The sequence below is a fragment of the Rissa tridactyla genome, chromosome 21 (genome assembly GCF_028500815.1).
Source record: "Rissa tridactyla isolate bRisTri1 chromosome 21, bRisTri1.patW.cur.20221130, whole genome shotgun sequence".
Taxonomy (NCBI): Eukaryota; Metazoa; Chordata; class Aves; order Charadriiformes; family Laridae; genus Rissa; species Rissa tridactyla.
Window position 1 is genome coordinate 6,698,042 of NC_071486.1, and position 21,931 is coordinate 6,719,972.

At 60.5% G+C, this 21,931-nt stretch overlaps 1 protein-coding gene across 1 annotated transcript; it reads left to right on the plus strand.

The window, feature by feature from the left end:
- The first annotated feature begins 1,099 nt into the window (after positions 1 to 1,099).
- On the plus strand, positions 1,100 to 18,456 carry WNT2B (Wnt family member 2B). The gene is made up of 5 exons (XM_054181569.1): positions 1,100 to 1,407; positions 14,123 to 14,343; positions 15,899 to 16,176; positions 16,567 to 16,831; positions 17,433 to 18,456. The coding sequence occupies exons 1-5, from the start codon at positions 1,244 to 1,246 to the stop codon at positions 17,660 to 17,662; spliced, it is 1,158 nt and encodes a 385-aa protein (XP_054037544.1). The 5' UTR covers positions 1,100 to 1,243; the 3' UTR covers positions 17,663 to 18,456.
- The last annotated feature ends 3,475 nt before the right edge of the window (positions 18,457 to 21,931 follow it).

Consider the following 21,931-nt stretch of genomic DNA (forward strand, 5'->3'; position numbering starts at 1 on the left):
CCAGAAAATAATCAGGCCTATTGGGAAGCGGCAGCAATGAGAAGTTGCCCATTGCAGCCTAATGCCTGCTCACCTCCAGGGTGTGGAAGGAGCAGCCAGTCAGGAACCCCAAGGGGAAGAGGGAGCTCCCACGTAGGTTGGTCCTCACCAGCCAGCAGTTTCAGGGCGCTGAAGGAAGGAGCTCAGAGCCAAGGGCAGCTCTCAGTCCACCAGCTCTCCCTGTCCCGCCGCCACGGGCAGCAGAAGTGGGAGAGCAAACGGGCACGAGGGGCTGCGGCTGCTGCTGGGACACCGGCCGTCCCGGGGGAGGAAGGCGGTGGCCCTCGCTGGGGACATCGCCGCCCCAGGGAGTGCGTGTCCTAAAACACCGACCGTGTCCCCCCGCTCCCCGCGCAGCTGCGGGGTCCGCACAGCCCCCGCCGCCCGCCCGGCTCCCCGCCAGCCGGCAGCGCTGCCCGCTCCTGCCCGCACCGGGCGCTGCGGGGGGCGGCGGACCCGCGGGAGGCCGGCGAGGGGGGTGCGGGCGGACCCCCGGCGGGGCGCGGAGCCCCGCGCAGCCCCGCGGCCGTTTCCCACCCTGCAGTGACACCTGGCGGGGGCCAGCGCGGGAGGAGCCGGCGGCGGCCCCGGCCCCGAGCATCCCGCTGCGCCCCTTCCCCGGGCGGAGCCCGACGGGGCGGCCGCGGCCGGCGGCTCCGCGCCGCGTCCCCGCGGGTGCGGGCGCGGCGGTGGGAGCGGCGGCGGGGGCAGCCCCGGCGGCGGTGGGCAGGGGCCCGGAGGGGGCTGTCCGACCTGCCCTCGGGGAGGTGGGGGTCGGTCCGGCCGGAGCGGCGGCTCCGCGCCTCTGACTCTGCCCAATGAGAGCCCGCAGCACGGCGGGCGCTGTCAATATTTGGCCACGGCCCCCGCGCTCCCATCCCCAGAGCGTCCTCGCCCTCCGCGCAAGGACCTCCATGGCCCGGCCCGGCCCCGCCGCCCGCCCCGCGCCGCTCGGGGGGCGCCGGCCCCGCTGAGCGCCCCGGCCCGGGACCCCGCGGGGAGCCCCGCCGCCCGGCCCGGCCCTGCCCCGCCGCCCCCCGCGCGGCAGCATGCGCCTGGGAGCGGGGGCCCAGCCGGGGCTCGCTCAGCAGCGCGGAGCCGGCAGCCGCGCCGCGGGGCCGTGACGGGCAGTGCCCCCGAGGGGAGCGCGGGCAGGACCCCCCTCCCCGGTCATTTCTCCGTCTGGACCCCGCCCCGGAGAGATATGCTCAGCCCAAACCGCCTGGAAGCGTCTCCTGGGATTGCCTTGGCCCCCGGGCGTGCGGAGTGCGGAGCCTTCCCTCGGACGGCGGGCGCGGCCCCGCGGCTTTGCCTGTCGCTCGTCCTCCTCCTGCTCGCCCTGACGCCCCGCGCCGACTCCTCGTGGTGGTGAGTCCCCGCGACGGGCCCGACGGGCCCCGCGCTGCCGCCGGCGGGACGGGGATGGGGACGGGGATGGAGCCCGGCCGGGGCTGGGGCAGCGCGGCGGGAGCGCAGCGAGCTCCGCCGAGCCGGGGCCGGAGTCCCGCCCCCGACGTGCGGCCGCGGGAGCCGGCGGGGAGCGGCCGGGGCTCCCCGGCTGCCCCCGGTCCCGGCTGGGAGCCCCGCGGCAGGACGGGCTCGGGGCTCCCCCGGCTCCACCTGCGCCGCGGCGGCCCCGGCTCCCGGGGAAGCGCGGCCGGAGCGGCGGAGGGGGAGCCGCCCGCGCCCCTAGCCCGCCGCGGGGCCGGTGCCGGGGGTTTCCCCGGGGCGCTGCCACCGCCGTGCTCCAACCCCGGGCACCCCGCGCCCCGAAAGCGCCGTCGCCGCTCGGTTCCCCTGGGCCGGGACTTGCCGCGGGGACCCCCCGAGTCCCGCCGCATCTGCCGGGGAGCCCAGCCCCGCACGCCGCGACCCCCCAGAGCCACCCCGCCCCGGGCGGGGAGCAGGATCGGCCCCTCGGTGCGGTTTAGACCTGGGAACGGCGACAGCAGCGAGCAGCTCCCCCGATCCACCCTCTGCAATCCGGAGATCGCGCCGAGCTCCCGGGTCCCAGCGGGCTGCCGTCTTACCGCACGCACTTGCGTTACCGCTTCTCGCAAACTGGCAAGTTGCTGCTCTCCCTCATTTGGGTAAGATGAGGCTCTGTAACAGATAGAAATGATGCCATAGAAAATAACAGCCTTCTAGAAATTAATTTCCTCCTGTCCCGATTCCTGTAACAATCAAAATTCATGTACGCAGAATGTCAGTAATTAGGAACACAGGGAATGTGAAGTTTTCTAAGCGACCCTGTGCTGTTTCAGTAGTTCAGTAACAGCGGAGAAAAAATGGTTTGCTGCAGAAAAGTTCTCAGTGTCCTCCACCCTATAAAAGTCCTCTCTAACCTTGTGGAAAACACTGTTTTCCACGCCAAGCTCATCATCGTTAGCACATTGCAGTGGATGAGGCAGAACTTAATCAAATTCAACCCATCTGCCACCAAAAGAGGCTGATGGTTTCTGGAATTCCTCAACTACTGTGGAGCACGTTGCAAGGGCCTGGGAGCACTTAATAGTCCTGCCGATAACACAAGTATTCCTAGTGTTTGGGAGCACGTCTGGGCGTGTGGCTATCATGGCCAGGCTGGCAGCCCTGGGAGAGCCATCCCAGGAGGAGGAAGGCGAGCAGGAAAGCTGTGGGCTGGGAGGGAGCGGGGAACCTGGGGGGACGCGCCGCTCAGGCAGCGGGTTGCAACCAGGCGCAAAAGGTGGATCGCGTGAGGAGCAAATTCTTCCAGAGCAGCACAGGCTTCAGGGGCACATACGATGCAAACCAGCAATAGCAACGCTGTTCCCGGCCATGCCCGGAGGAGATCTCCTGCAGCCTGATCAGCCCACGGGGAACTGAAATCACTGAGTGAGAAAATGAGTCACCGTCGGCAAGTATCAGGTCGATGCAGGCGCTGGCCTGGCTGCCAGCCCCCAGCTCTGCCCCCACCCACCAGGGCAGGCGAAGACAGGACGGCATCTGTGCGGAAGGTGATGCTGCCGATATGCTAAAAGCTGAGGAAGGAAGAAAGAGTCTTAGGGGCAGTGGAGAAGTTGGATTACTTCATTATCCAGGAGGCAAGAGAAGGGAAGGCTTATTAGAGATGAGGAGTGGGTGCGTGGGGTAAATTACCTGGAAAAAGACCAAATACTGACCAGTAACAGCATCATCTGGCCAGAGCTGGGCAGTTCTGGTAACGCCTTTGGACGCTGGCTGAAGAGTGAAAATTCCTTCTTTAGGAAGGGTATAAAACCCACCTATTTTCGTTGCTGCTGTACCCCGCTTCTCCCCACCATGACTCTACTGCGGTGTCTGTCCTAATTCCCGATGCCCGTCTCTTCCCGACAGCGGGAGGAAAACCAGCCACATTTGCAGCCTCAGTAGCTGTGGCTTATTTGGAGGGAGCTGGATTTAGCTCCCGCAGCAGTTTGTGTTCTCGGCTCGCAGCCCGACTCCCCGGCTGGAGGCAGCTCGCTCGAGGGGGAGCGGGGGCAGCCCCGGGGGGGCCGGGGCAGGAGCCCAGCCTGGGGGGGCCGGGGCCGGGCAGCTCCCCCATGCAGCCCGGTGGCTCCTCGGCCGAGGTGCGGCCACACACAATGCCTTTGAACGGTTTCAGTAAGCAGAAATGGTCCGAGGGACCATAAGTACATGACGTTTGAAACAAAAAAAAAAAATTAGAAACCAAATATGTTAAACTCACATTTTCACGTTTTCTCACATTTTCGATCGCACTCCCTCTTCCGTAGACCAGAACATTCCTTAGAAAAGCCTTCATTGAAGCGAGCGCTCTTCTGCTGGACGTGTCAGTTCTGATAAAATAGAATGTTTAGATGAAATTGTGTTTTACTGAAAATGGTTTCAGCCAGCTGTGGTTTGGGAAAAAGTTATTCAGTGATTTACATAGGTCTCCAAGCACATCTTTAGCACTACTGATATTACAGTAAATACATTTGGTGGTGCATCATCGTTCCTTATTTTTATTATTATTGCCAAATTCTTCTAGGGATTCACACACAATAAACTTGTGGAAATAGAGGAAATGCTTCTCATTTTCAGAGTTGACTTTTAAAGTAGATTAATAGTGAGAAGTGGGTCAGTTCTGATCACAGTTACATGCAAAGAAAATATCAACCAAATGTTTCTTCTAAACAACTGCAGATTATTAATTTTCAGTGACGTCAGGCACGGCCCGTGCTGCCTCACAAAACCACCAGGAATTGGTGAACTTTGGGGCTTGAAAAAGTGCCCGTGGGTGCGTGTGCTCGGAGCACGCAGCGGGTTTGGGTGGGCAGTGGGGACAGGCTGGCGCTGGCCCTGGGCTCGCGCTGGCCCCGGGGGCTGGCGCGGCTGTGGCTGGCGCCGCTGGCCGGGCTCCGAGGCCACCGTGGCCAACCACGGGGCGGCCCTGGCTGCGGGGAGCAGCATCCACGCAGAAACACTCCCAAACTATAACGTGTTACTTAGCAACAAAATACCAGCTGAAACACAGACGGAAATTAGGAAGGAATGCACCGGGAAAATCCCTAAATCCCGTTTACACTTGGGCGCGCTGGGGCAGGAGCGGGGCATCGCCCGGGGCCGGCGGCTCTTCCCGGTGCCTGCGGGGCAGGGCTGTGCCCCCAGAGCACGGACAGCCCCGAAAGCGGCCTCCGAAATTCCTTCTGCAAGATTTGGAAGATTAGACAAATGTTGCTTATAAACATAAACTGTGCAATAAACAAACTTGGTGTAAATAACTAAGTAGAGTTTACTCGCCATTGAGAGCCCCGCTAGCTGCTCTGGTGTGGAAAGCCATTTTAAATTGGAGGTTTGGTTAAAGAAAAATGTACACAAAGCCGGATGCACACACGCCCCTGCACCCCACCCTCACACATACCCGCTCGCCTGCGAGCCCACATGAACCCCCCCAACCCCGAGGCGCACCAAATCCTCGTTAGCTAACTTGTTTATTGCTAACCACAGCCCTTGGAAACTACAAATATTTAATTTCATCTGGCATTGGAACAGATGGGAGGCATCAGGCTCCCAAAGAGATAAAACAAATCTGTGGAAGGAAGACTAGCGTGAGCTTGGGGGCGGGTTGGAGAGCGCGCGGGAGCGTGGTGGCCACATGAGGCTCCTCAACGCCTGGGTGGGTTTCGGGGGCTCTTGGGGAGCCGCTGTGCCCTGGGGCATGATGCCCGGTGAGGACTCTTGGGGATGCTCCATCTAGAGTATCCCTAAGATACTCAGCTCGGCCAGGGAGGGGGTGTGTGTCCATGGGCAGGGAGAACGCCCCGAGGCGTGAAGGAGCAGCGCCCATCGCGCTCTCCTGCTCCAGCAACCCCGGGAGCTGGCATCAAGCCCTTCCCGAGGGCTCGGCAGGGCCACCCCCGTCGCAGGTGGAGAAGGGGTCGTTCCCCCCACGGTGGGTGGAAGGAGCAGTGCTCCCGCCGCCGTCCCTCCCCGGGGCTGGCCGTGGCACCGGTGCGGGGTCCTGGCGCAGGTGCAGCGGGTGGGCACGGAGAGCGATGGAAAAATCCATCACGCGTACGCGTGGATGCAGGAGAGTGGGGCTCGTTTAAACAGGCATCCCACGGAGGTGTGTGGGAGGGGAAATAGCATCAATAGGAATGTTTGAAATTAAGCCAAGGGAAAGACAGCTGCGTGGAGGAGCTCCACCGCCCTGCAACCCTTTGGGGCGCGCGGGGGGGTCGCTGCCTCCCCTCCGTGCCAGCCCCAGCAGGACAGAGCCCCAGCGCCCCAGGGGGGCTTTACTAGCAGAGGGTCCAGCAGCTCCGAGGGACGCGTGTCCGTAGCTGCCAATGCCATCCTGCGCTGCGGACGAACCGTTCCTCCTCAGCACCCGCCCCCGCTGCAGAGCAGCCCCCCCGTCGCAGGCGAGGTAGCGGGGGGACCCACCGCCTCGAAGGGGAGCCGACGTGCGGCGCTGGGCGCGTCTGCGGGGGCTCGCAGCGGCTGGCCGCTCGCTGTTGCGGAGCACTTTGCATGGCAATAAAAGCAGGAGGTCAGCGACCGGGAAGTCTTTATCCTGAGGCGCTCCACAGCCCCGGCCGTCCAGGCAGCCGCCCTTTGAAAAATAAGTTTTAAAGTAACGTCAGAGTGATGGAGAATGAACCCTGTGGCCTTTGCAGCAGCCCTGGTGTTCGCGGTTGGGGTGTATTGAACAGATGGGTTCTCTCAGTCACTCTGCGCCATTATAATAATCCTAATTGCATTTCTTAGTTCATTTTTCATTAGGGTCACTTTCACCTATAGGAAATCTTTCTTACAAAGAAACGCAGAAGAAAAAGTCCTTTTGCTCTTCCAAACTCATTAGCTTTTACGATGACCGGTACCGATTTCCGCAGTGCCTGCAGCCCACCGCGAGGAGACCCGGGCCAGGTCCTGTGGAAAGACGCAGCGTCTGCTCCGCGCAGCTTGCACCCAGCACGCAAGATGCCACGGACCAGGGAAGAATCATCCGTCCCACGTTACCCCCAGAGGCTGTCTTACCTCCTGCCGCTGAGATTTTGGGAGGAAAAAAAAAAAGATACTTAAGGATAAAGCATGTTTTTGCTGAGCAATTTGTACTGTGTTCATACATCACCGACAATGCCGCCAAGGAATAGCTTTCACTCGGCGCTGAACGAGATTTTGGCCGTTATTGTAGAAGGTGCCGGAACCCTTTTCTCCCTGTGCTTTTCTGACCTCCCGCCCTCGCCCCTCCCCAGCTCTGCAGCATCCGGAGCACGCGGGGGCTCTGCTGCTCACCCCATAGATGTTCTGCACACACCGTATCTCACCTTCACGCCGCAGCAGGCACAACAGACCTCCGTGTCCAGGTCACGCTCCGTACAAGATGCCAACAGCAAACCCTCCCACGTCAGCCGAGGGGACGGGCGCTCATTTGGGTGCAGCTCCCTGGGACCGCAGCATCTCCAGACATTTCAGTCCTTCCCGCAGGGACCGCATCCCACCGACGGCACACGGGGGCAGGAGACCACAGAGAGGGGACGCTGACAAGGAACCCGGGGCACACAGCTGGAGAAAGGGCGACACACAAGAAACAGAAAGATCGCGGTGCAGAAAATGAAAAATATGTCCCTCGAATGGCACTGGTAGTGGCTCAGCATTATGATATTAAAAATTATTCAAGTGAGACTAACACTCTCAACATACAGAGTAGTGGCTCTAAGTGAGGAAATTAGGACCATTAATCATTCCAAGGCGTTAACAATTCCAGCAGACCAGGATGGCCCCGTTCCTAGTGGGGCTTAATAAAATACTCAGGGTTTATAATAATAAAATAATATCTCAAATGTCTGTAGCACCTTGCAACCCGAAGTGCTTTGCAGTTGGCTATAAATCGTCTGCCCAGAGCCAGGGAGAGCAGAGGAAGGAAAGCGCCGCATCCTTGGGAAGTATGCAAAGAACTCGAGGAGGTGAAATGCTGCCAGGTGCCTCGGAATTTGCTCTTTATCAGGCACAGGGGCAGGGATGTTGGATTTGATCCTATCTGAACGCGGTGTCTCCGATGGCTGCCTAGGGTTTTCCAGCCTCCCACCAAAATACAGATTTCGTGTCGGCTCAACGGGAAGGGAACAGAAGCCAAGATGGTTTGGCGCCCAGGTTGGTCTCTCAGGACGATGGAAGCGGTTACGAGAGCAATGGGGAGGGGAATGGCTCTTCCCAGGGGAAGGACTCCAGCAGCCTCGGATAGCGCAGAGGAGCCGGAGCGCGCTCACCCTCGGCACCAGCGCTCTGGGAGCGGCCGCGAGGCTCTGCAGGGCGAGACGGCGGCCGCGGGACGGGCTGCGCCAGAGGCCGCGCATCTCCCGCCCGGGGAGACGGGACCAGGGCTCCGGCAGCTGCGTAACGTGCTCGGGAACAACACCTCAGTGCTTTTCTTGCTTGCTTTTTTTATTTTGTTTGGTTGTTGTTTTAAACGTGGTCTGGGCGAGTTCAGAGCGCCCGAGCGCTGCTCTGCACATCACAGGCAGCGTGAGGCTGCTGCGTCTCTACTGCCAGGAAAAAGGGGAGCCCGGCAGCGGGCCCCCGGGAGCAGCTGGGGTGGCCGGGGCTGCGGGGATTTAAGCTGCCCGGACTGTGGTAACCGCGTTGAGAGCCCCCTGCGCTTGGTGGGGAGAGGCGGCATCACCAAAGGCAGATTCTCCAGCTGAGAACCTGTTAGATGGGATGTCAGAGCCGAGCCTGCCACCTGTGCCGGCACCCGGCTTCGGGGCGGAGGAGCAGCTCTTGGTGATTTCAAGCCATCGAGCTGTCGGAGTTCGTGGTGCCATGTCCCTTCCCCTGGGACATCCCCCCCCGTGCTTCTGTTCTGCCCGGCTCTGCCGCCGAACAGGGCATTACAGACAGTTGACAAAGTGGTTTGGGGATCCTCGGGAAGAGAGAAGCCACAGGAAGGAGACCTGTTAACCTGCCGTCGGTTGTCAGCCACGAAAAACGATAACCAGTGGCAGTGGGGACGCGGGGACGCCTCGTGCCTCGGCTCTGGGCACCCAGGGCTTCCCGCGTCACCGCAGCTGCTTGCAGGGACATCCTTCTCCCAGTGTATAATTAACCTACGACAGTCATCTGAGATAAGCTCAGCCTGCATTAATCTAATTTAAAATTGTGCCTTTAATGGTATTGGCGCAACCACAATCGCCCCGCAGTGGGAACTTGCAACACTTCAGCAGCTGTTTTAATTCTAAAGCAGAGCCCAGAAATTTCAAATTATGAGATTTGCCTGAGAATGGCAATTCCAAAAATTTCCCTTTTGAAATCAAGTAATGCTCAAATAGTTTTTCCAATGCCATATAAAAAAGGGTAAAATGAAATACCGGGTACAGCAGCGTGTCTGGTATAAATTGCATTAGAAACTTAATGACCGCACTAACATATTTCTCAGCAACACCTTGGTGTTACAGAAAAGCAACAAACAAGCAAATTCCAATTCCACTTAATTTTACCCATTCCCATTAAATCCTTTCTTCAAAACCTCATTTTCCAAGAGACGTTTTCCACCCGGTATCTCCTAGCGAGTCTCTAAATGTGGCACGACCCCGGCTAAGCCTCCCCTGCTCCAGGATCTCTGCGGGTCCCCGCGGGGCAGGATGCAGCCGTGGCAGCCGCTCTGCACGGCCAGAGCATCCCTGTGGCGCGGGGCAGCCGTGGCCAGAGCAGCCCACCCTGACACGCCAGGAGAGGCCGGCACCGTGCACCGAGACCAGCCCTGGGCTGGCACCAGGAGGAAACGGAGCTTTCCCCGGCCACCGCAACACCCGCAGCCCCGCCATGGCTGGTATTTCCCTCCGACACTCGCCCCAGCCACGCGCAAAGCAAGGGCTCGCCGCAGTGACACGAGGAGCAGGGCTTTGCCTCTGCCGGGCTGACTTACCGATCCCCGCAGCAATCCCGTCTCGCCGGTGGCTGGTGACGGCCGGAGCTGGGTGCACGCAGGGGCTTCGCTGCTGATGCCTCTCCGGGACTGGAGACCTGCCCCCAAAAAAACTGCTGGGTCAGTAGAGTCTTAGCAATTACACGAAATTACCGCCAACAGCTCTGAGCTACAAAAAAACCCCCAAACCTGGAGGTGCCCCTGGTCTGTATGGCAGAGGGCTGGTTATTTATAGTGACAGGGAAACTGAGTGCCCCTCGGCAGCATCCTCCTGCCCGGGTCTCTAGAGCTGTGGTTCCCTCTGACCGCTGGTTCGGCAGAGTCCCCCAAAGCCCCGTAAAGGCAGCCTGGGACTCCTGGCATCTGGAGAAACACCTCGGCAGCTGCACAGCCCGTCCGCTCGCCTGGCCAGGCTCTCGCTGGCACCTTCGGGCAGGCTGCCGGAGACATCTCCTTCCCCGGCAGCAGCAGTTCCCGTCTGCCTGGCGCTAAGGTGCCCCGGGCTCTGGCCATGCCCCGATCTCCCACTGCTGCACCGGGGGCTTCTCGTGAGCCTTGTGCTCTTCCCTGTCAAAGATCCCAGCAACCAGGAAGCTGCATGGACTGTGTCGGGGCCAAAAGCACGGTTTGCTGATCCAGAAAGAGATTCCAGCACAGTGAAGACTGAGAAGGAGCGAGGCGTACTGGGATCTGATCCTTGGGACAAGTCACAACAAATCCCAGGAACTCGCTGCCCACACGGGGAGATCCCCCCCCTAACCCGCAGGGAGCTGCGCCCGCAGGGGGAGAGCGGCCGCGGGCAGGAAAGCCCTGACTTTCACCAGAGCGGTCTGAGCCGAGGGCAGAGACATGACATGGGCCATGGCTCAGCGGGAGCAGCCCCAGGAGTCTGCGAGTCCGTCGGGATGCCGGGCAGGCTCTCGTGGGAAGCGCGGGAGCGGGACACATGCGGCACGGAGGGAAGCCTTGGATGGGGGCTCACACAAAATGCATGCTGCCAAGTAAATAGATGCGTCTGCCTCCGATTTGCTTGTTTATCTTAGAAGCAATTTAGGTTTCTCCTTGTTTACAAGAGTCGAAGTCAGCAGGCTCTTAGGACAAGAACAAGCACTGGGAGCCAACACGTGACAGTTGTCTCCTGTTCCCTCGCCGCTCCCGGGCTGTCGGGAAAGGGCTTCAGCTGCGTCGGTGGACGCGTCTGTGCAGGAGATTGAGTGGCAGAGAGGAGGAGGGCGCGTGGGAACCTGGAGCGTTTCACCTCCTTTACCTCCGAAAGCACTTGCCTTTGTAACACGCAGTCTCCGGCTGCCGCTGGGCAGTTGCCGCTCGCAGGGGAAGGCGGAGGTCCGGTGCCACCCATGGCGGAGGTCCGGTGCGTGGTGGCACGGCGTTTCCCGCAGCACTGCAGCTCACTCCCGCCTCCTGGCAGCTGAACTCCAGGAGCAAACGGGGAGCGCAGCGGGCTCGTGCCGGCACGCTGGTGTGCAAGGAGCAAATGCTGCAGCATCACGCAGCCAAAGGCCGTCGGAGGGACCGGCGCCAGCCCCTCCGCCTGAGCTGAGCAAACAGCGCGGCCCTTTGCAGCAGGGCGATGCGAGGGCTCTGCAGACACTATGCGAGGACCTCACAGGAGGCAGCCTCCCCTGGAACCCCATTTGACAGGGCGGGGGATCGTTATCCCCACATGCACTTAATTACCAACTCCCTTCCTCTCTCCCAGCTCTTCTCGCTGCAGGCTGCTCCTGCCTCGCTCCTCCTGGCCACGCAGAAGTCTGGGCCGGAGCAGCCTCCGGCTTCGGGAGCAGTTCCCTCTCACAGGCTTTTCTGAACTCCAGGCTTGGGGTTGTTTTCTTCTGCTGTAAAAATGCAGATTCCCCAAGAGTACAGCATTTCACATAAGTTTGCCACTTCCAGCACAACTTCATTTTTTAAAAATGCAGTTCTGATAAAGCAGCTGGGGGCTTCTCAGAACATCCATTGTCTTTCCTGTTTCAGTGTTTTTAAAATGTCAGATTTTTAGAAATAAAATCGGAAGGGATGCTTTCATCAATCCAAAACAAATGTTTGGGTTTTTTCCCCTCCCAAAATTCTGCTTGGCAGAATTTTCTGATGTTCCTCGTCTTGCTCCATTTCAGAGTAACTGAACCCAACTGGAGCATTTCTCACGAAATGGAAGATCTCGGTCCCGCCGAGATAACCACAGCCCTTCCAAGACCTATGAGGAATTTTCCCTCTTGTTGTGCCGCTTTCCAACGCCACAGCAATTGCGGGGTGGGTTTCAGTACCTCATCTCGGGTGCAGGGCTGTTGGTACCGCAGCAAACGCGCTGCTTGTGTGCGGCCAGGAGCGGGGGGAGATGCAGGCACCAACCGCGGCGGGGCTCCGGGACGCTGCACGCGAGGTGCTCCTCTGGGTCCCTGCCCTGCGCCCTGCCCTCCTTCCGCCTCCTCCTGCTGAGAGCGTTTGCTCTGATCCGGGTGTTTGGCGGGAGAATTAACGAGAAGTAATTAGCTGGCACTGTGAAAAAGGGAGTGCCTGGTGTTTGTCTCGTCTGGAGGGTTTCCCTTGATCTCAGTCTCCCCAGGGATGGTGTCAGTGCTATATCTGCCGTCCCTCGTCCTGGGGTCCCTCCGCAGCCCGCCCTGCCCCCAGTCCGCTGCCGGGGACAAAGGCCAGTGCCAGGGCTCGGCAGCGCAGGGGGCAGACAGGGGATGGGGTCCCCGAAAGGCCCCCCGTGAGGCGGCCCATCAAAGAACATTTTACCTTTCGCAGCTTTCCCAGCGTCTCTCTCCTCCAGTGAAGAGGAGCTTTGGCTGCTGCTGCCTCCGTCCTGCCACACCGCTGCCTCCGGGCCACGGCAGCCGTCCCCGTCCTGGCTGGGACTGGGCAGGGTGGCCAGAGTGAATTCAGGGCCAGGGGACCTGGCCACGCTGCCCCACTTAATCTCTGCATCCGCGCTCGAGCCCACTGGCCTGTGCCAGCCCCCGCCTGGTGGGATGCTCCTCGTCCCGCTCACCGCGGGAAGGAACCGGCCGCTCTCGCGGCCCAGCACGAGCGAGGCAATTAAACGCCCGCCATCGGCATTGCTCGATGAGCTGCTGTTGGCTTTTCTTTCCTAAACGGCTCCTGCCATCGCCCTTGTCCCCCTGCTACCAGATGAAAGGCTGACGAGCAAGCCTGCAAAAATAATGCTCACGGGCCCTTGGTGCCGGGGCTTGCAAAGCCATGGGGAGCTGGGTTTATTATCCTCAGCTCCAGCCTGAGATGACCTTGTGCTTCTGCCAGTGTTTAAACAAAATATTTTAAAAGAGGGAACAGATCCCACTGCTTTCTGTGCTCACAGGGCTTTCCTACGCCCGCAAGCTCTCTCTGGGGCTGATAGAAGCGATAGAACATCGCCAGAGAGAGGCAATGAAATATTGCCCAAGCTTATTGCTTTTTATTATTATTAAAGGGAGGTTCTTACTTCCAGTCTGGGGGGGCTGAAAAATTTGAATCCCACCCAAACCTCATCCCTTCTAGCCAGAATCACAGCTCTGTGGCAAACACCATCCTCCGGCACAAGCAGCCGCTGCCTGCCCGGGGCTGACCGGGATGGAAAATTCCACGTTGCGGCCATTGCCCGGGCTGGTGCGAGGCTGCAGGGCGCGGGACAGAGCTCGGGGTCCCTCCCCCGTGTCTGTGGAGGGCTGCCCGTGGGGCTCAGCCAGGCTCTACCAGACTGTTGTTTGTGCATTGGCTTTCTGCTTCAAGCTCCCGCCCTCCCCTGCAGGGAGGGGAGTGGGATGCAGGCAGGATACAGGATGAACGTGGGATACGGGATGCAGGCGGGATGCAGGCATGGTACAGGCAGGACAGGAGACACAGGGTAGTTCTCCTGGATACCCAGCTTCAGGGCATGATTGTGAACGTTCACCAGTGCAAGAGATGCACAGAGGGGATGAGATGGCCGGGGAGAAGGTAACAGTGTGAACAGGGACTGCAGCGACCAGAGGTGAAGCCTGCTCCTCTTTCTCCCCCAGCCGAGCATCGCACGGAGCCTGTGCCCGGGACCGTTGTCCCCGCAGTGTGCCCCAGCCGGGGCGCGGGCAGGAGGCATCGCAGAGCCAGCGCCGGCCGTGCTGGTCTCAGCCGGGCTCCATCCTGCTGCGCTCAGCAGGGCGGGCTGCGGTGGAGGGAAGAGGGTGGGAGGCTTTGCACATCAGCGAGTCCCTCCGCTGCCACCCCAGGGGCTCACAGGGAGCCCAGGGGCGCGGGTCCCGTGGTGTGCAGCCCCCACAGCTGCCGCCTCCGGGGGGGAGATGGGCTCCGCAGCCCCGCTGCTCCCTGCCCCAGCGCTGCACGCATGGGGCAGAGCTTCCCCCACCCCAGCTGGGGGTTATTTTGTTAAACACAAAGACCGAAGCCCAGCGGCTGTGATGGCTCAGCAGTGCCCTGTCCCTGCGTCCTGCCTGACTGAACCACAGCCAGTGGCACGTCCCACGTCTCCCCCGGTCCCCTGCGCCGAGGGGATGCTGCAAGGAGGGCACTCGCTGCAGGGGAACGCCGTCGGCAGAGCTCAGAGTGGCTGCGAAGAGGGAAAAGTGGGCTTCAATGTGAGACCCCCCGCAGGGTGAGGGCCTGGGGAGGCAGAGCCCACACTGTCCCCCTCCGCGGGCAGCAGATGGGGTCCCCACCTGGTTCCCAGTAACGCATCACCGCTCTCTCTCGCAGGTACATCGGGGCGCTGGGCGCGAGGGTGATCTGCGATAACATCCCCGGGCTGGTGAACAAGCAGCGGCAGCTGTGCCAGCGGTACCCCGACATCATGCAGTCGGTCGGGGAGGGAGCCAAGGAGTGGATCCGGGAGTGCCAGCACCAATTCCGGCACCACCGCTGGAACTGCAGCACCCTGGACCGGGACCACACTGTCTTTGGCCGGGTCATGCTGCGAAGTAGGTTCTGCGCCATCCCCTTCCCGCTGCCACGTGCCTTGTCTCCCCGGGAGAGTCTCTCCTCTCGCCGTGCTGCCATGCCCGGTGGCTTGGATTACTCCCTGAGGAGAGCTTTGCCTTTCCCTGTAAATTAATCAAGCAGTAATGGGAGCAGAGCACCGCGTTTGACATAACTGCACCAGATGAGATGGAGCAGGGGGAGCACAGGGGGAGAAGGGGGAAGGAGGAGACACCTCCGGAGAACAGGCTCGTATGTAAACAGTAATGGGATACATAAATATTTGGAGAGCGGGGTTGGCCGGGACTCAGCAGTTCACGTGGGAACTGGCTGTTCCCTTGCATGGCGAGGGAGGCGAGGCAGCGCCGCCACGCCAGTCCTGGCTGCGGGCTCCAAGGTGGAGGAGGACCACGGCTGCGGGGCAGCCACCAGCCCCGCACACCCGGGAGGGACCTTCCCGCACCAGGTGAGGGAGGGATACAGCGAAAGCAGGGACATGCCCGAGGAGCAAAGAGGAAGGGCGCCATGGGGACAGGGACAGGGGCAGTTCCAGAGCAGGAGCAGCATCGTGGGCTCCGGCAGCCAGCGGACACCGGGAGCACATACAGCCCCACAGCCTCCAAATCAAAGGCGGCTGGGAAGAGCCTTTCCACTGGCCAGGAGCAGCTCATATGGAGGACACGTGGGCGCCCGCGGAGGCAGGCGGGGAGCGGGGGGCTCCCGGCTGGCGGGGGGATGGGGCTGCTGCCCGGCAGGGCGGGCGAGCGCAGAGCCTGCACGCCAGACCCCGGGAGGAGCTGGCTGGAGGGAAGGGGGCTGGAAGCGCTGGGACGCAGCACTGGCCCTGCCATACTGCAGCCTGCCCCGTCGCAGGCTCTCCATCCCCGCCACGGCACCTTTATCCCACCCGCATCCTCTCCTGGCAAAGGATGGGGAATGATGAAAGCTCCTCGCCACAGCCCCATCCTGCGAGGCCCAAAGAGAGCTCTGCTCCCTTTGAAGTTGCTTTCAAAGGCTCTCAAAAATGAAGACGAACATGGTTTTGATTTGCAGCGTCTTTTACAGCATTATAAAAACAGCTGCGAACTCGAACCAGAGACATAAAATAGCAGGCGGCACGCTGTGCCGCGCGGGGAAAGCCAAGCTCAGCCAAAGCCGTGGCCAGCTCCTGCACTCGGCATCGCCCCGCAGGGAGGTGGCCCCAGCCGAAGGGCAGTGGCCAGTCCGGCCAGCTCAGCACCAACGGGCACCCGCGGGGCCCCGCGCCGTGGGTCAGCGAGGGGAGCAGTCGGGCAGCCCTGGGAGCAGCGCGACACCCCGAGCTGCTGAGCTCTGAGGCTCGGCACAAAATTCCCCTTAGTCTGAAAGGCGCCAGGGAGGCCGAGGCTGGGCTCGGCAGCCGGCAGAGGTGACTGGGCTCGGTTTACCCACGTGCAGGACAATCTGCCCCCCAGCCACAAAGGTGCCACCGCACCGTGCCCCGCTCCCGGGCGGGCTGTGGGCGCCCGGCCCAGCCCGGCACACTCACTCCCATCCCCGTTTCTCTCCCCGCGGCAGGCAGCAGGGAGGCCGCCTTCGTCTACGCCATCTCCTCGGCCGGCGTGGTGTACGCCATCACGCGGGCCTGCAGCCAGGGGGACCTGAAGGCCTGCAGCTGCGACCCGCTCAAGAGGGGCCGCTCCAAGGACGAGCGCGGGGAGTTCGACTGGGGCGGCTGCAGCGACAACATCAACTACGGGATCCGCTTTGCCAAAGCCTTCGTGGACGCCAAGGAGAAGAAAGTGAAGGACGCCCGGGCGCTGATGAACCTGCACAACAACCGCTGCGGGAGGATGGTGAGTGCAGCCCCGAGCCCCGTGCGCGGCCGGCTCACTGCGACCCCCGGCAGGGGAAGGGGCGGCGGGCGCAGATCGGGCCGTGGGCTGGGACCTGGGTGGCCGCGGGGGGCAGGTCCTGCTGCAGACGAGGGCAGGAGCCTGCCCTGCCGTCCCGGTGTCCCCCTGCACGCTCTGCCCGGGGAACAGCCCCATGGGGATGGCAGGACCCCGCTTACCCGTGCCCCCAGCACCTGTCCTTGGTCACCGTGGGAACGCGTCCTCCGCAGGCAGCAGCCCTGTCCCGCGCAGGCGAGGGCTGATGAAGCTGCCCCGGGGACGAGCAGAGCCAGGCGCGATGTCTGATGCCCAAGGTGGCCGTCGGTCCTCATGGCATCCCTCTTCCCACAGGCTGTGAAGCGTTTCCTGAAGCTGGAGTGCAAATGCCACGGCGTCAGCGGCTCCTGCACACTAAGGACTTGTTGGCTGGCAATGTCAGATTTTCGAAAAACGGGGGATTACCTAAGGAAGAAATACAACGGCGCCATCCAGGTGACGATGAACCAGGATGGCACTGGCTTCACGGTGGCCAACAAGAACTTCAGGAAGCCCACAAAAACAGATCTGGTGTATTTTGAGAACTCACCCGATTACTGTGTGATGGACAAGTCGGCAGGTAAAAACCACAGCTCCAGTCGCTGCCCAAAAGCGGCTCTGGCTCCCCTCCTGGCTGTCCAGCAGGTCCCGGCCAGCCCAGCCTGGCAGCGCTGCTCCCAACGAACCCCAGTCCCCGGTGGGGGGGGTCACGCCACGGGGGGGTCTCCCAGCCCCTCAGCGGGTGTCAGTGCTCGCCGGGGCACTGGGTCTCTACAGCCCCTCATGCCTGTGCAGACAGGACCGGGTTTGCCCCAAACCCCCAGGCTTTACACCAAAATCCAAACCCACCAGGCCTTGTGTAGTGACCGTGCTCTGGGCAGCAGCGGGCGCGGGCTCCAGCAGCGGGGACGGGGCCATGCAGAGGGTCCCCAAAGCTGTGTCCGTGGCCAGGCTCGCTGCAGCCCTTGCCCTTACCAAAGCGAGCCCAGGCTCCGCAACCAGCCCAGCCTTCGGCTGCTGGCACTACGCTGTGGCACAAACAAGGAGGTTCCACCGCCGCCAAGGCAGTGGTGTCCGAGGTCTCCATGGCAGATCCCCGTCTTAGTGGGCGGGGGGTGGAGGAAGCGTTTGACCAAGCTGGAGAAGGAGCCCCCTGAACCCGCTCTCACTTCCCTCTCCAGGCTCCCTGGGCACGGCCGGCCGCGTGTGCAACAAGATGTCGCGCGGGACGGACGGCTGCGAGGTGATGTGCTGCGGGCGGGGGTACGACACCACCCGCGTCACTCGCGTCACCAAGTGCGAGTGCAAGTTCCACTGGTGCTGCGCTGTGCGCTGCAAGGAGTGCGAGGACACTGTGGACGTGCACACGTGTAAAGCGCCAAAACGGGCCGAGTGGCTGGACCAGACCTGAGGAGACGGGAGCGCGGAGGCGGGAATCCACTGCCACCCCCCCTTGCAATTTGTTAAAAGACTGTGCCCTGCGGGCCATGACATTCTGGGAGCTGTAGTTCAACTGCATGGCTTTTATTTAATTAATTCTGCAAAGCACTAAAGAAAGGACTACATTTCCCAGGAGGTACCGTGGACCCTTCTATTTGCTCAGCAAAACTAATCCCCACCCAGGAGGAGTCCATGTCCTTGCTTAAACTGTGAAACTGCCGTTGCCCCTTGTTCTCTTTGCGAAGGGACGGTGCAACCGATACGGACCTGGGGACCGATGCTCGGGAGGCGACGGCTGAGGAACCCTGCACCTCCCCAGAGAATTCACCTTGCAGTAAAGTTTCGCTGGCAAACAACCCCACTAGTTCAGAATAACCCACTCTAGCAGAAAGCATCCTTGCTTTTGCTTTTTTGCAAGGCCAGAGGCAGGGTGCTGCGCATCCCTAAGGCAGTTCCTGATCCCCACGTTTCCCCGGAGCGGCCGCAGCCGCATCGCCGGTGCCGCAGGGCGAGAGCAGCCTCTGCACGAGGCTTCTCTCCGTCTGCCCAGGCACGGTGACGCGCGGAGCTGGGAATCGGACCTGAAAGCCGAGTGACGGCACAAAGACAGGGGCCACCCCAGGATGCTGGCAGACAGAGGGCTGGAGAAAGCAAACAGAATCTGTGAACTTACTGGTAGGTTCTGAAGTCAACGGATACAACAGCGTCTCTGTAAAACCCACTCGTATGTTGTGTATACTGCTTATTATTTTAAGTCAAAATTCATTATAAACCTATATCAGAAAATTATGTTCTTTGCTTCTTGAATTCCTACACACCCAGGTGGGCACTTCTCCAGCGCGGGAATCAGCCCACCGCATTTCTGCCACCTGCGGGAAGTCTTCCAGTCCCTGACGGGGGCTTGGGAGAGGGATGGGGACACCCTGTGCAGCAGGGCCTGTAGCAATAGGAAAAGGCATAATGGTTTTAAACTAAAAGAGGGAAGATTTAGACTAGACAAAAGGAAGAAATGTTTTATGCTGAGCGTGGTGAGGCAGTGGCCCAGGTTGCCCAGAGAAGTGGGGGATGCCCCATCCCTGGAAACATTCCAGGGCATTGGACTAGATGGACTTTAAAGGTCCCTTCCCACCCAAACCATTCCATGATTCTGTGCTTACCTGCAGCTCCCGCGGTCCCAAAGCGCAGCCCTCCCTGTCCCGGGAACCGGCTGGTTTCCCACAGAACGCATCATGGATCCAGCGTGCAAAGCCCCGGGGGAATCCTTCAGCAGCAGCAGGATGCCCCAGGACATCTGGTGCCACAGCACTGGGTCGGGCAGGAGATGCTGGGTTAGGTTTCACATCCTTCCCGTAAAAAAAAGCCAAACAAACCAAACACCCCAAACTTAAACTATGAACTAAGGCTGAAGCTGCTGCGGGGAGGGGCCGGGCTGCAGAGCTGCCCGCAGGTAGGTGACAGAGATCAGCCCCTCTCGTCTCTAGAATTCCCACAGTTCTTTTTTTCCCCAAGCTTGGTCAACGATTGCAAAGATGCTTTATTTAATGTACAGATATTTTACAGTCTGGTCAAAAGGCACCAACCCACACCAACAGGCTTACCGCCCAAGTAACACAGTTCTACCTGCAAACGCAGCCGACCCAGGTAAAACCCCTGACCTCCACCATCGCCATTCCTGAGCATCCGCTGACGCTGATGGTGCTTCGCCACGTCCCTCCCAGAGCTCCGCTGCCCATTGCCCGGGGCAGGGGATGCTTTTCTCCTGACCTGGGAAAAATGTTAGTTTTCCTAATGTTGATCCTCATCGTGCTGATGGGCAGGTGAGGATTTCACACGGTCAAAGCAAGTTTCCGTGAAAGTTATGAGGTTACAACAACAATGGGGAAGGACAAGTCAACAGCAACGTTCATCTGCAAATACTTTTAAGCGGGCCGTGCGCTGCCGGGGCAGAGGGGCCAGGGCTTCCCCCGGCAGCAGGGAGCCGCGGGGGCTGAGGGCGCGGGGAGGCTGCCGCGCGACGGCTGAAGGAAGGGCAATGCAGCAGGATGGGATTAAGGCAAAGAAGATTATTCCGGTCCTAAGCCACCCATCGGCTACCGCACGGAGAGCATCTGAACAGGGATTTCAGCCAATGGCCCTAGGAAATACTAGTATAAGTGGTGAGAGAAAAAACACTCTGAAAACTGCTTTGATGGGAACTGCTCAAAGAATTCAGAGTCTGCCATGGGCCGGATCAGAGCCCCGTGCTCCCCGCCAGACCGAGATCCTCATGCAGAAAAAGGACCTTCAGCAGAGCCACGGACAAGCAAAAAGGTGACATTTTAACAGAACTCTTAAAACAGTTACAGGAATCCCACCTCCCCGCCGCCTCACCTTACAGAACGGAACCCTCTTCCGTTGGGATGCCGGCGGGAGCAGGAAGGGCTGAGCAGCTCCTCCCGCCCTCTGCTCCCGCAGGTCGTGCCTCAGGCTGGAGTTTGCCCGGAGGCGGCCGGGTCTCGCCCCGTGCCCTGCGAAGCCCTCTGCGTCTCCCCTCTGCATCTCACGGGGAGGCGGTTTCCCTGCAGATTTTCTCCGTCTCAGCTGTGCCGAGGAATGCCGGCAGGTGAGTGGGGGCCTGAGCCAGGCCAAAGGCATTTCAAGCCTGCCGTAGCACAGCATCCGTCAGCATACCGGCTAATCTACTGGGAAGAGCTCCCTCATTTATCTTCATTACTGCTCCACCTACCATCGATTTACGACAGACTTAGAAAAAATGCTGCCCCCTCGGCAATCAATCCGAGCCTGCCCCCATCCTGCTCCCCGAGCGGGACATGCTCCGTGGGTGGGAGGGACCCCGTGCCCGGGGACCCCAGGACAGCCCACGATAGACATTTCCTCCTCTCCGGAGCACCCCCAGGAGGCATCTTCCAGCAGAAATAGCGCTCCGCAGCAGATCCCTGGGCCCACCTGATGAGTGACACCTTCATCAACGGCTGCTGCCAAATCATCCCTTCCCTCTGAATGCAGATGTTCAGCATTTCAAAGTGGAGGAGAAGGCTCCCGAGGACACGTTGGTCCTGGGTTTATCAGCTTCCCCCCTTCCCGTAGCATCGCCCTGGATGCCTTCAGCAACGCTGTAGAATAACCGCAGCCAAGAAGGCAACAAAACCTCCGTAACCCCGAGGGTCCGCTGGCCTGGTGGGCTCCAGCGCGGCTGCCTGTCCCTGTCCCCACCCTGCAGTAAATCAGAGTAAAAACCACTCGGTGCAGGGACCAGCAGCACAGAAGCCCCCAGAGGAGCCTGACAAGCTCGAGTCCACCCGACAGGAGAGGCGAGCCTTTCTTCTGCAAAGGGCCGTGCAAAACTACGCTTGCTTCTCGTTTATTAACAAGCAATTAGCTAAAGCAGAATGTCTGGGAATCCGAAATGGGCTGGTTAGCTGCAGCTCACTGCCAGGGCTTGTGCAAGACAACGTCCCGTTCCCACTGGGCTACGTGTCCCGGGGCCGAGCCCTCCGGAGCTGCCCCAGCACACTCATCCTCAGCAGATGTTTTCCATCCAGACACGTTTCTGAAGGCTGCGGCCTCGTCAGGAAACACTCAGCTCCTCTCACAAGCCCCTCTTAAGTAATCTGCCCGAAACGTGCAGGGAGCCTTTTCTGCAAGATCATCTTCTAATTATCCTCTAGTCAAAAGCACGTCTGAACTCAAGGACAAGGAGCAGAATTAATTGCTTAATGAGTTCCTGAATAAATTACCTTCTCTGAAGCAGCTGGACAGGGCACACAGGAGAAGGGAGAAGGCACTGGAAACACGGCATCCACGTAAATCCAGGGCATTTCTCTACTAAACCACGTGCGAGTGAGTGCGGGCTCGGCCCAGGTGACACCACGGTTTTTCAGGAGGGATGCAGGGATGAGACGGATGGAGTTCGGAGTCCCAGCAACGCCAGGGGCACACACTGCTCCGCCGCAGCCCCTCTCGCTGCCCTGGGCCCTTCCAAAGGCTTTGCTCCAGCCCAGGGGGGGCATCTGCTGTCACAGGTCCAGCTCTCGGGGACAGACCTATTGGGGCATTTTCACTAAATTTGCATAACCGGTCAAGACCAGAGCTTTCCCGGGGTGGGCTGGGGGGGCTGTTACTACACTGGAGCCTCAGCTGTGAGTCAACACGGGAGAACGCACCAGTCACCCACTGGGTCACAGCGCTGTCACTGGTGACAGCCTACGGCCAAATTAGAACAGAAATCAAGAGGTTCTTA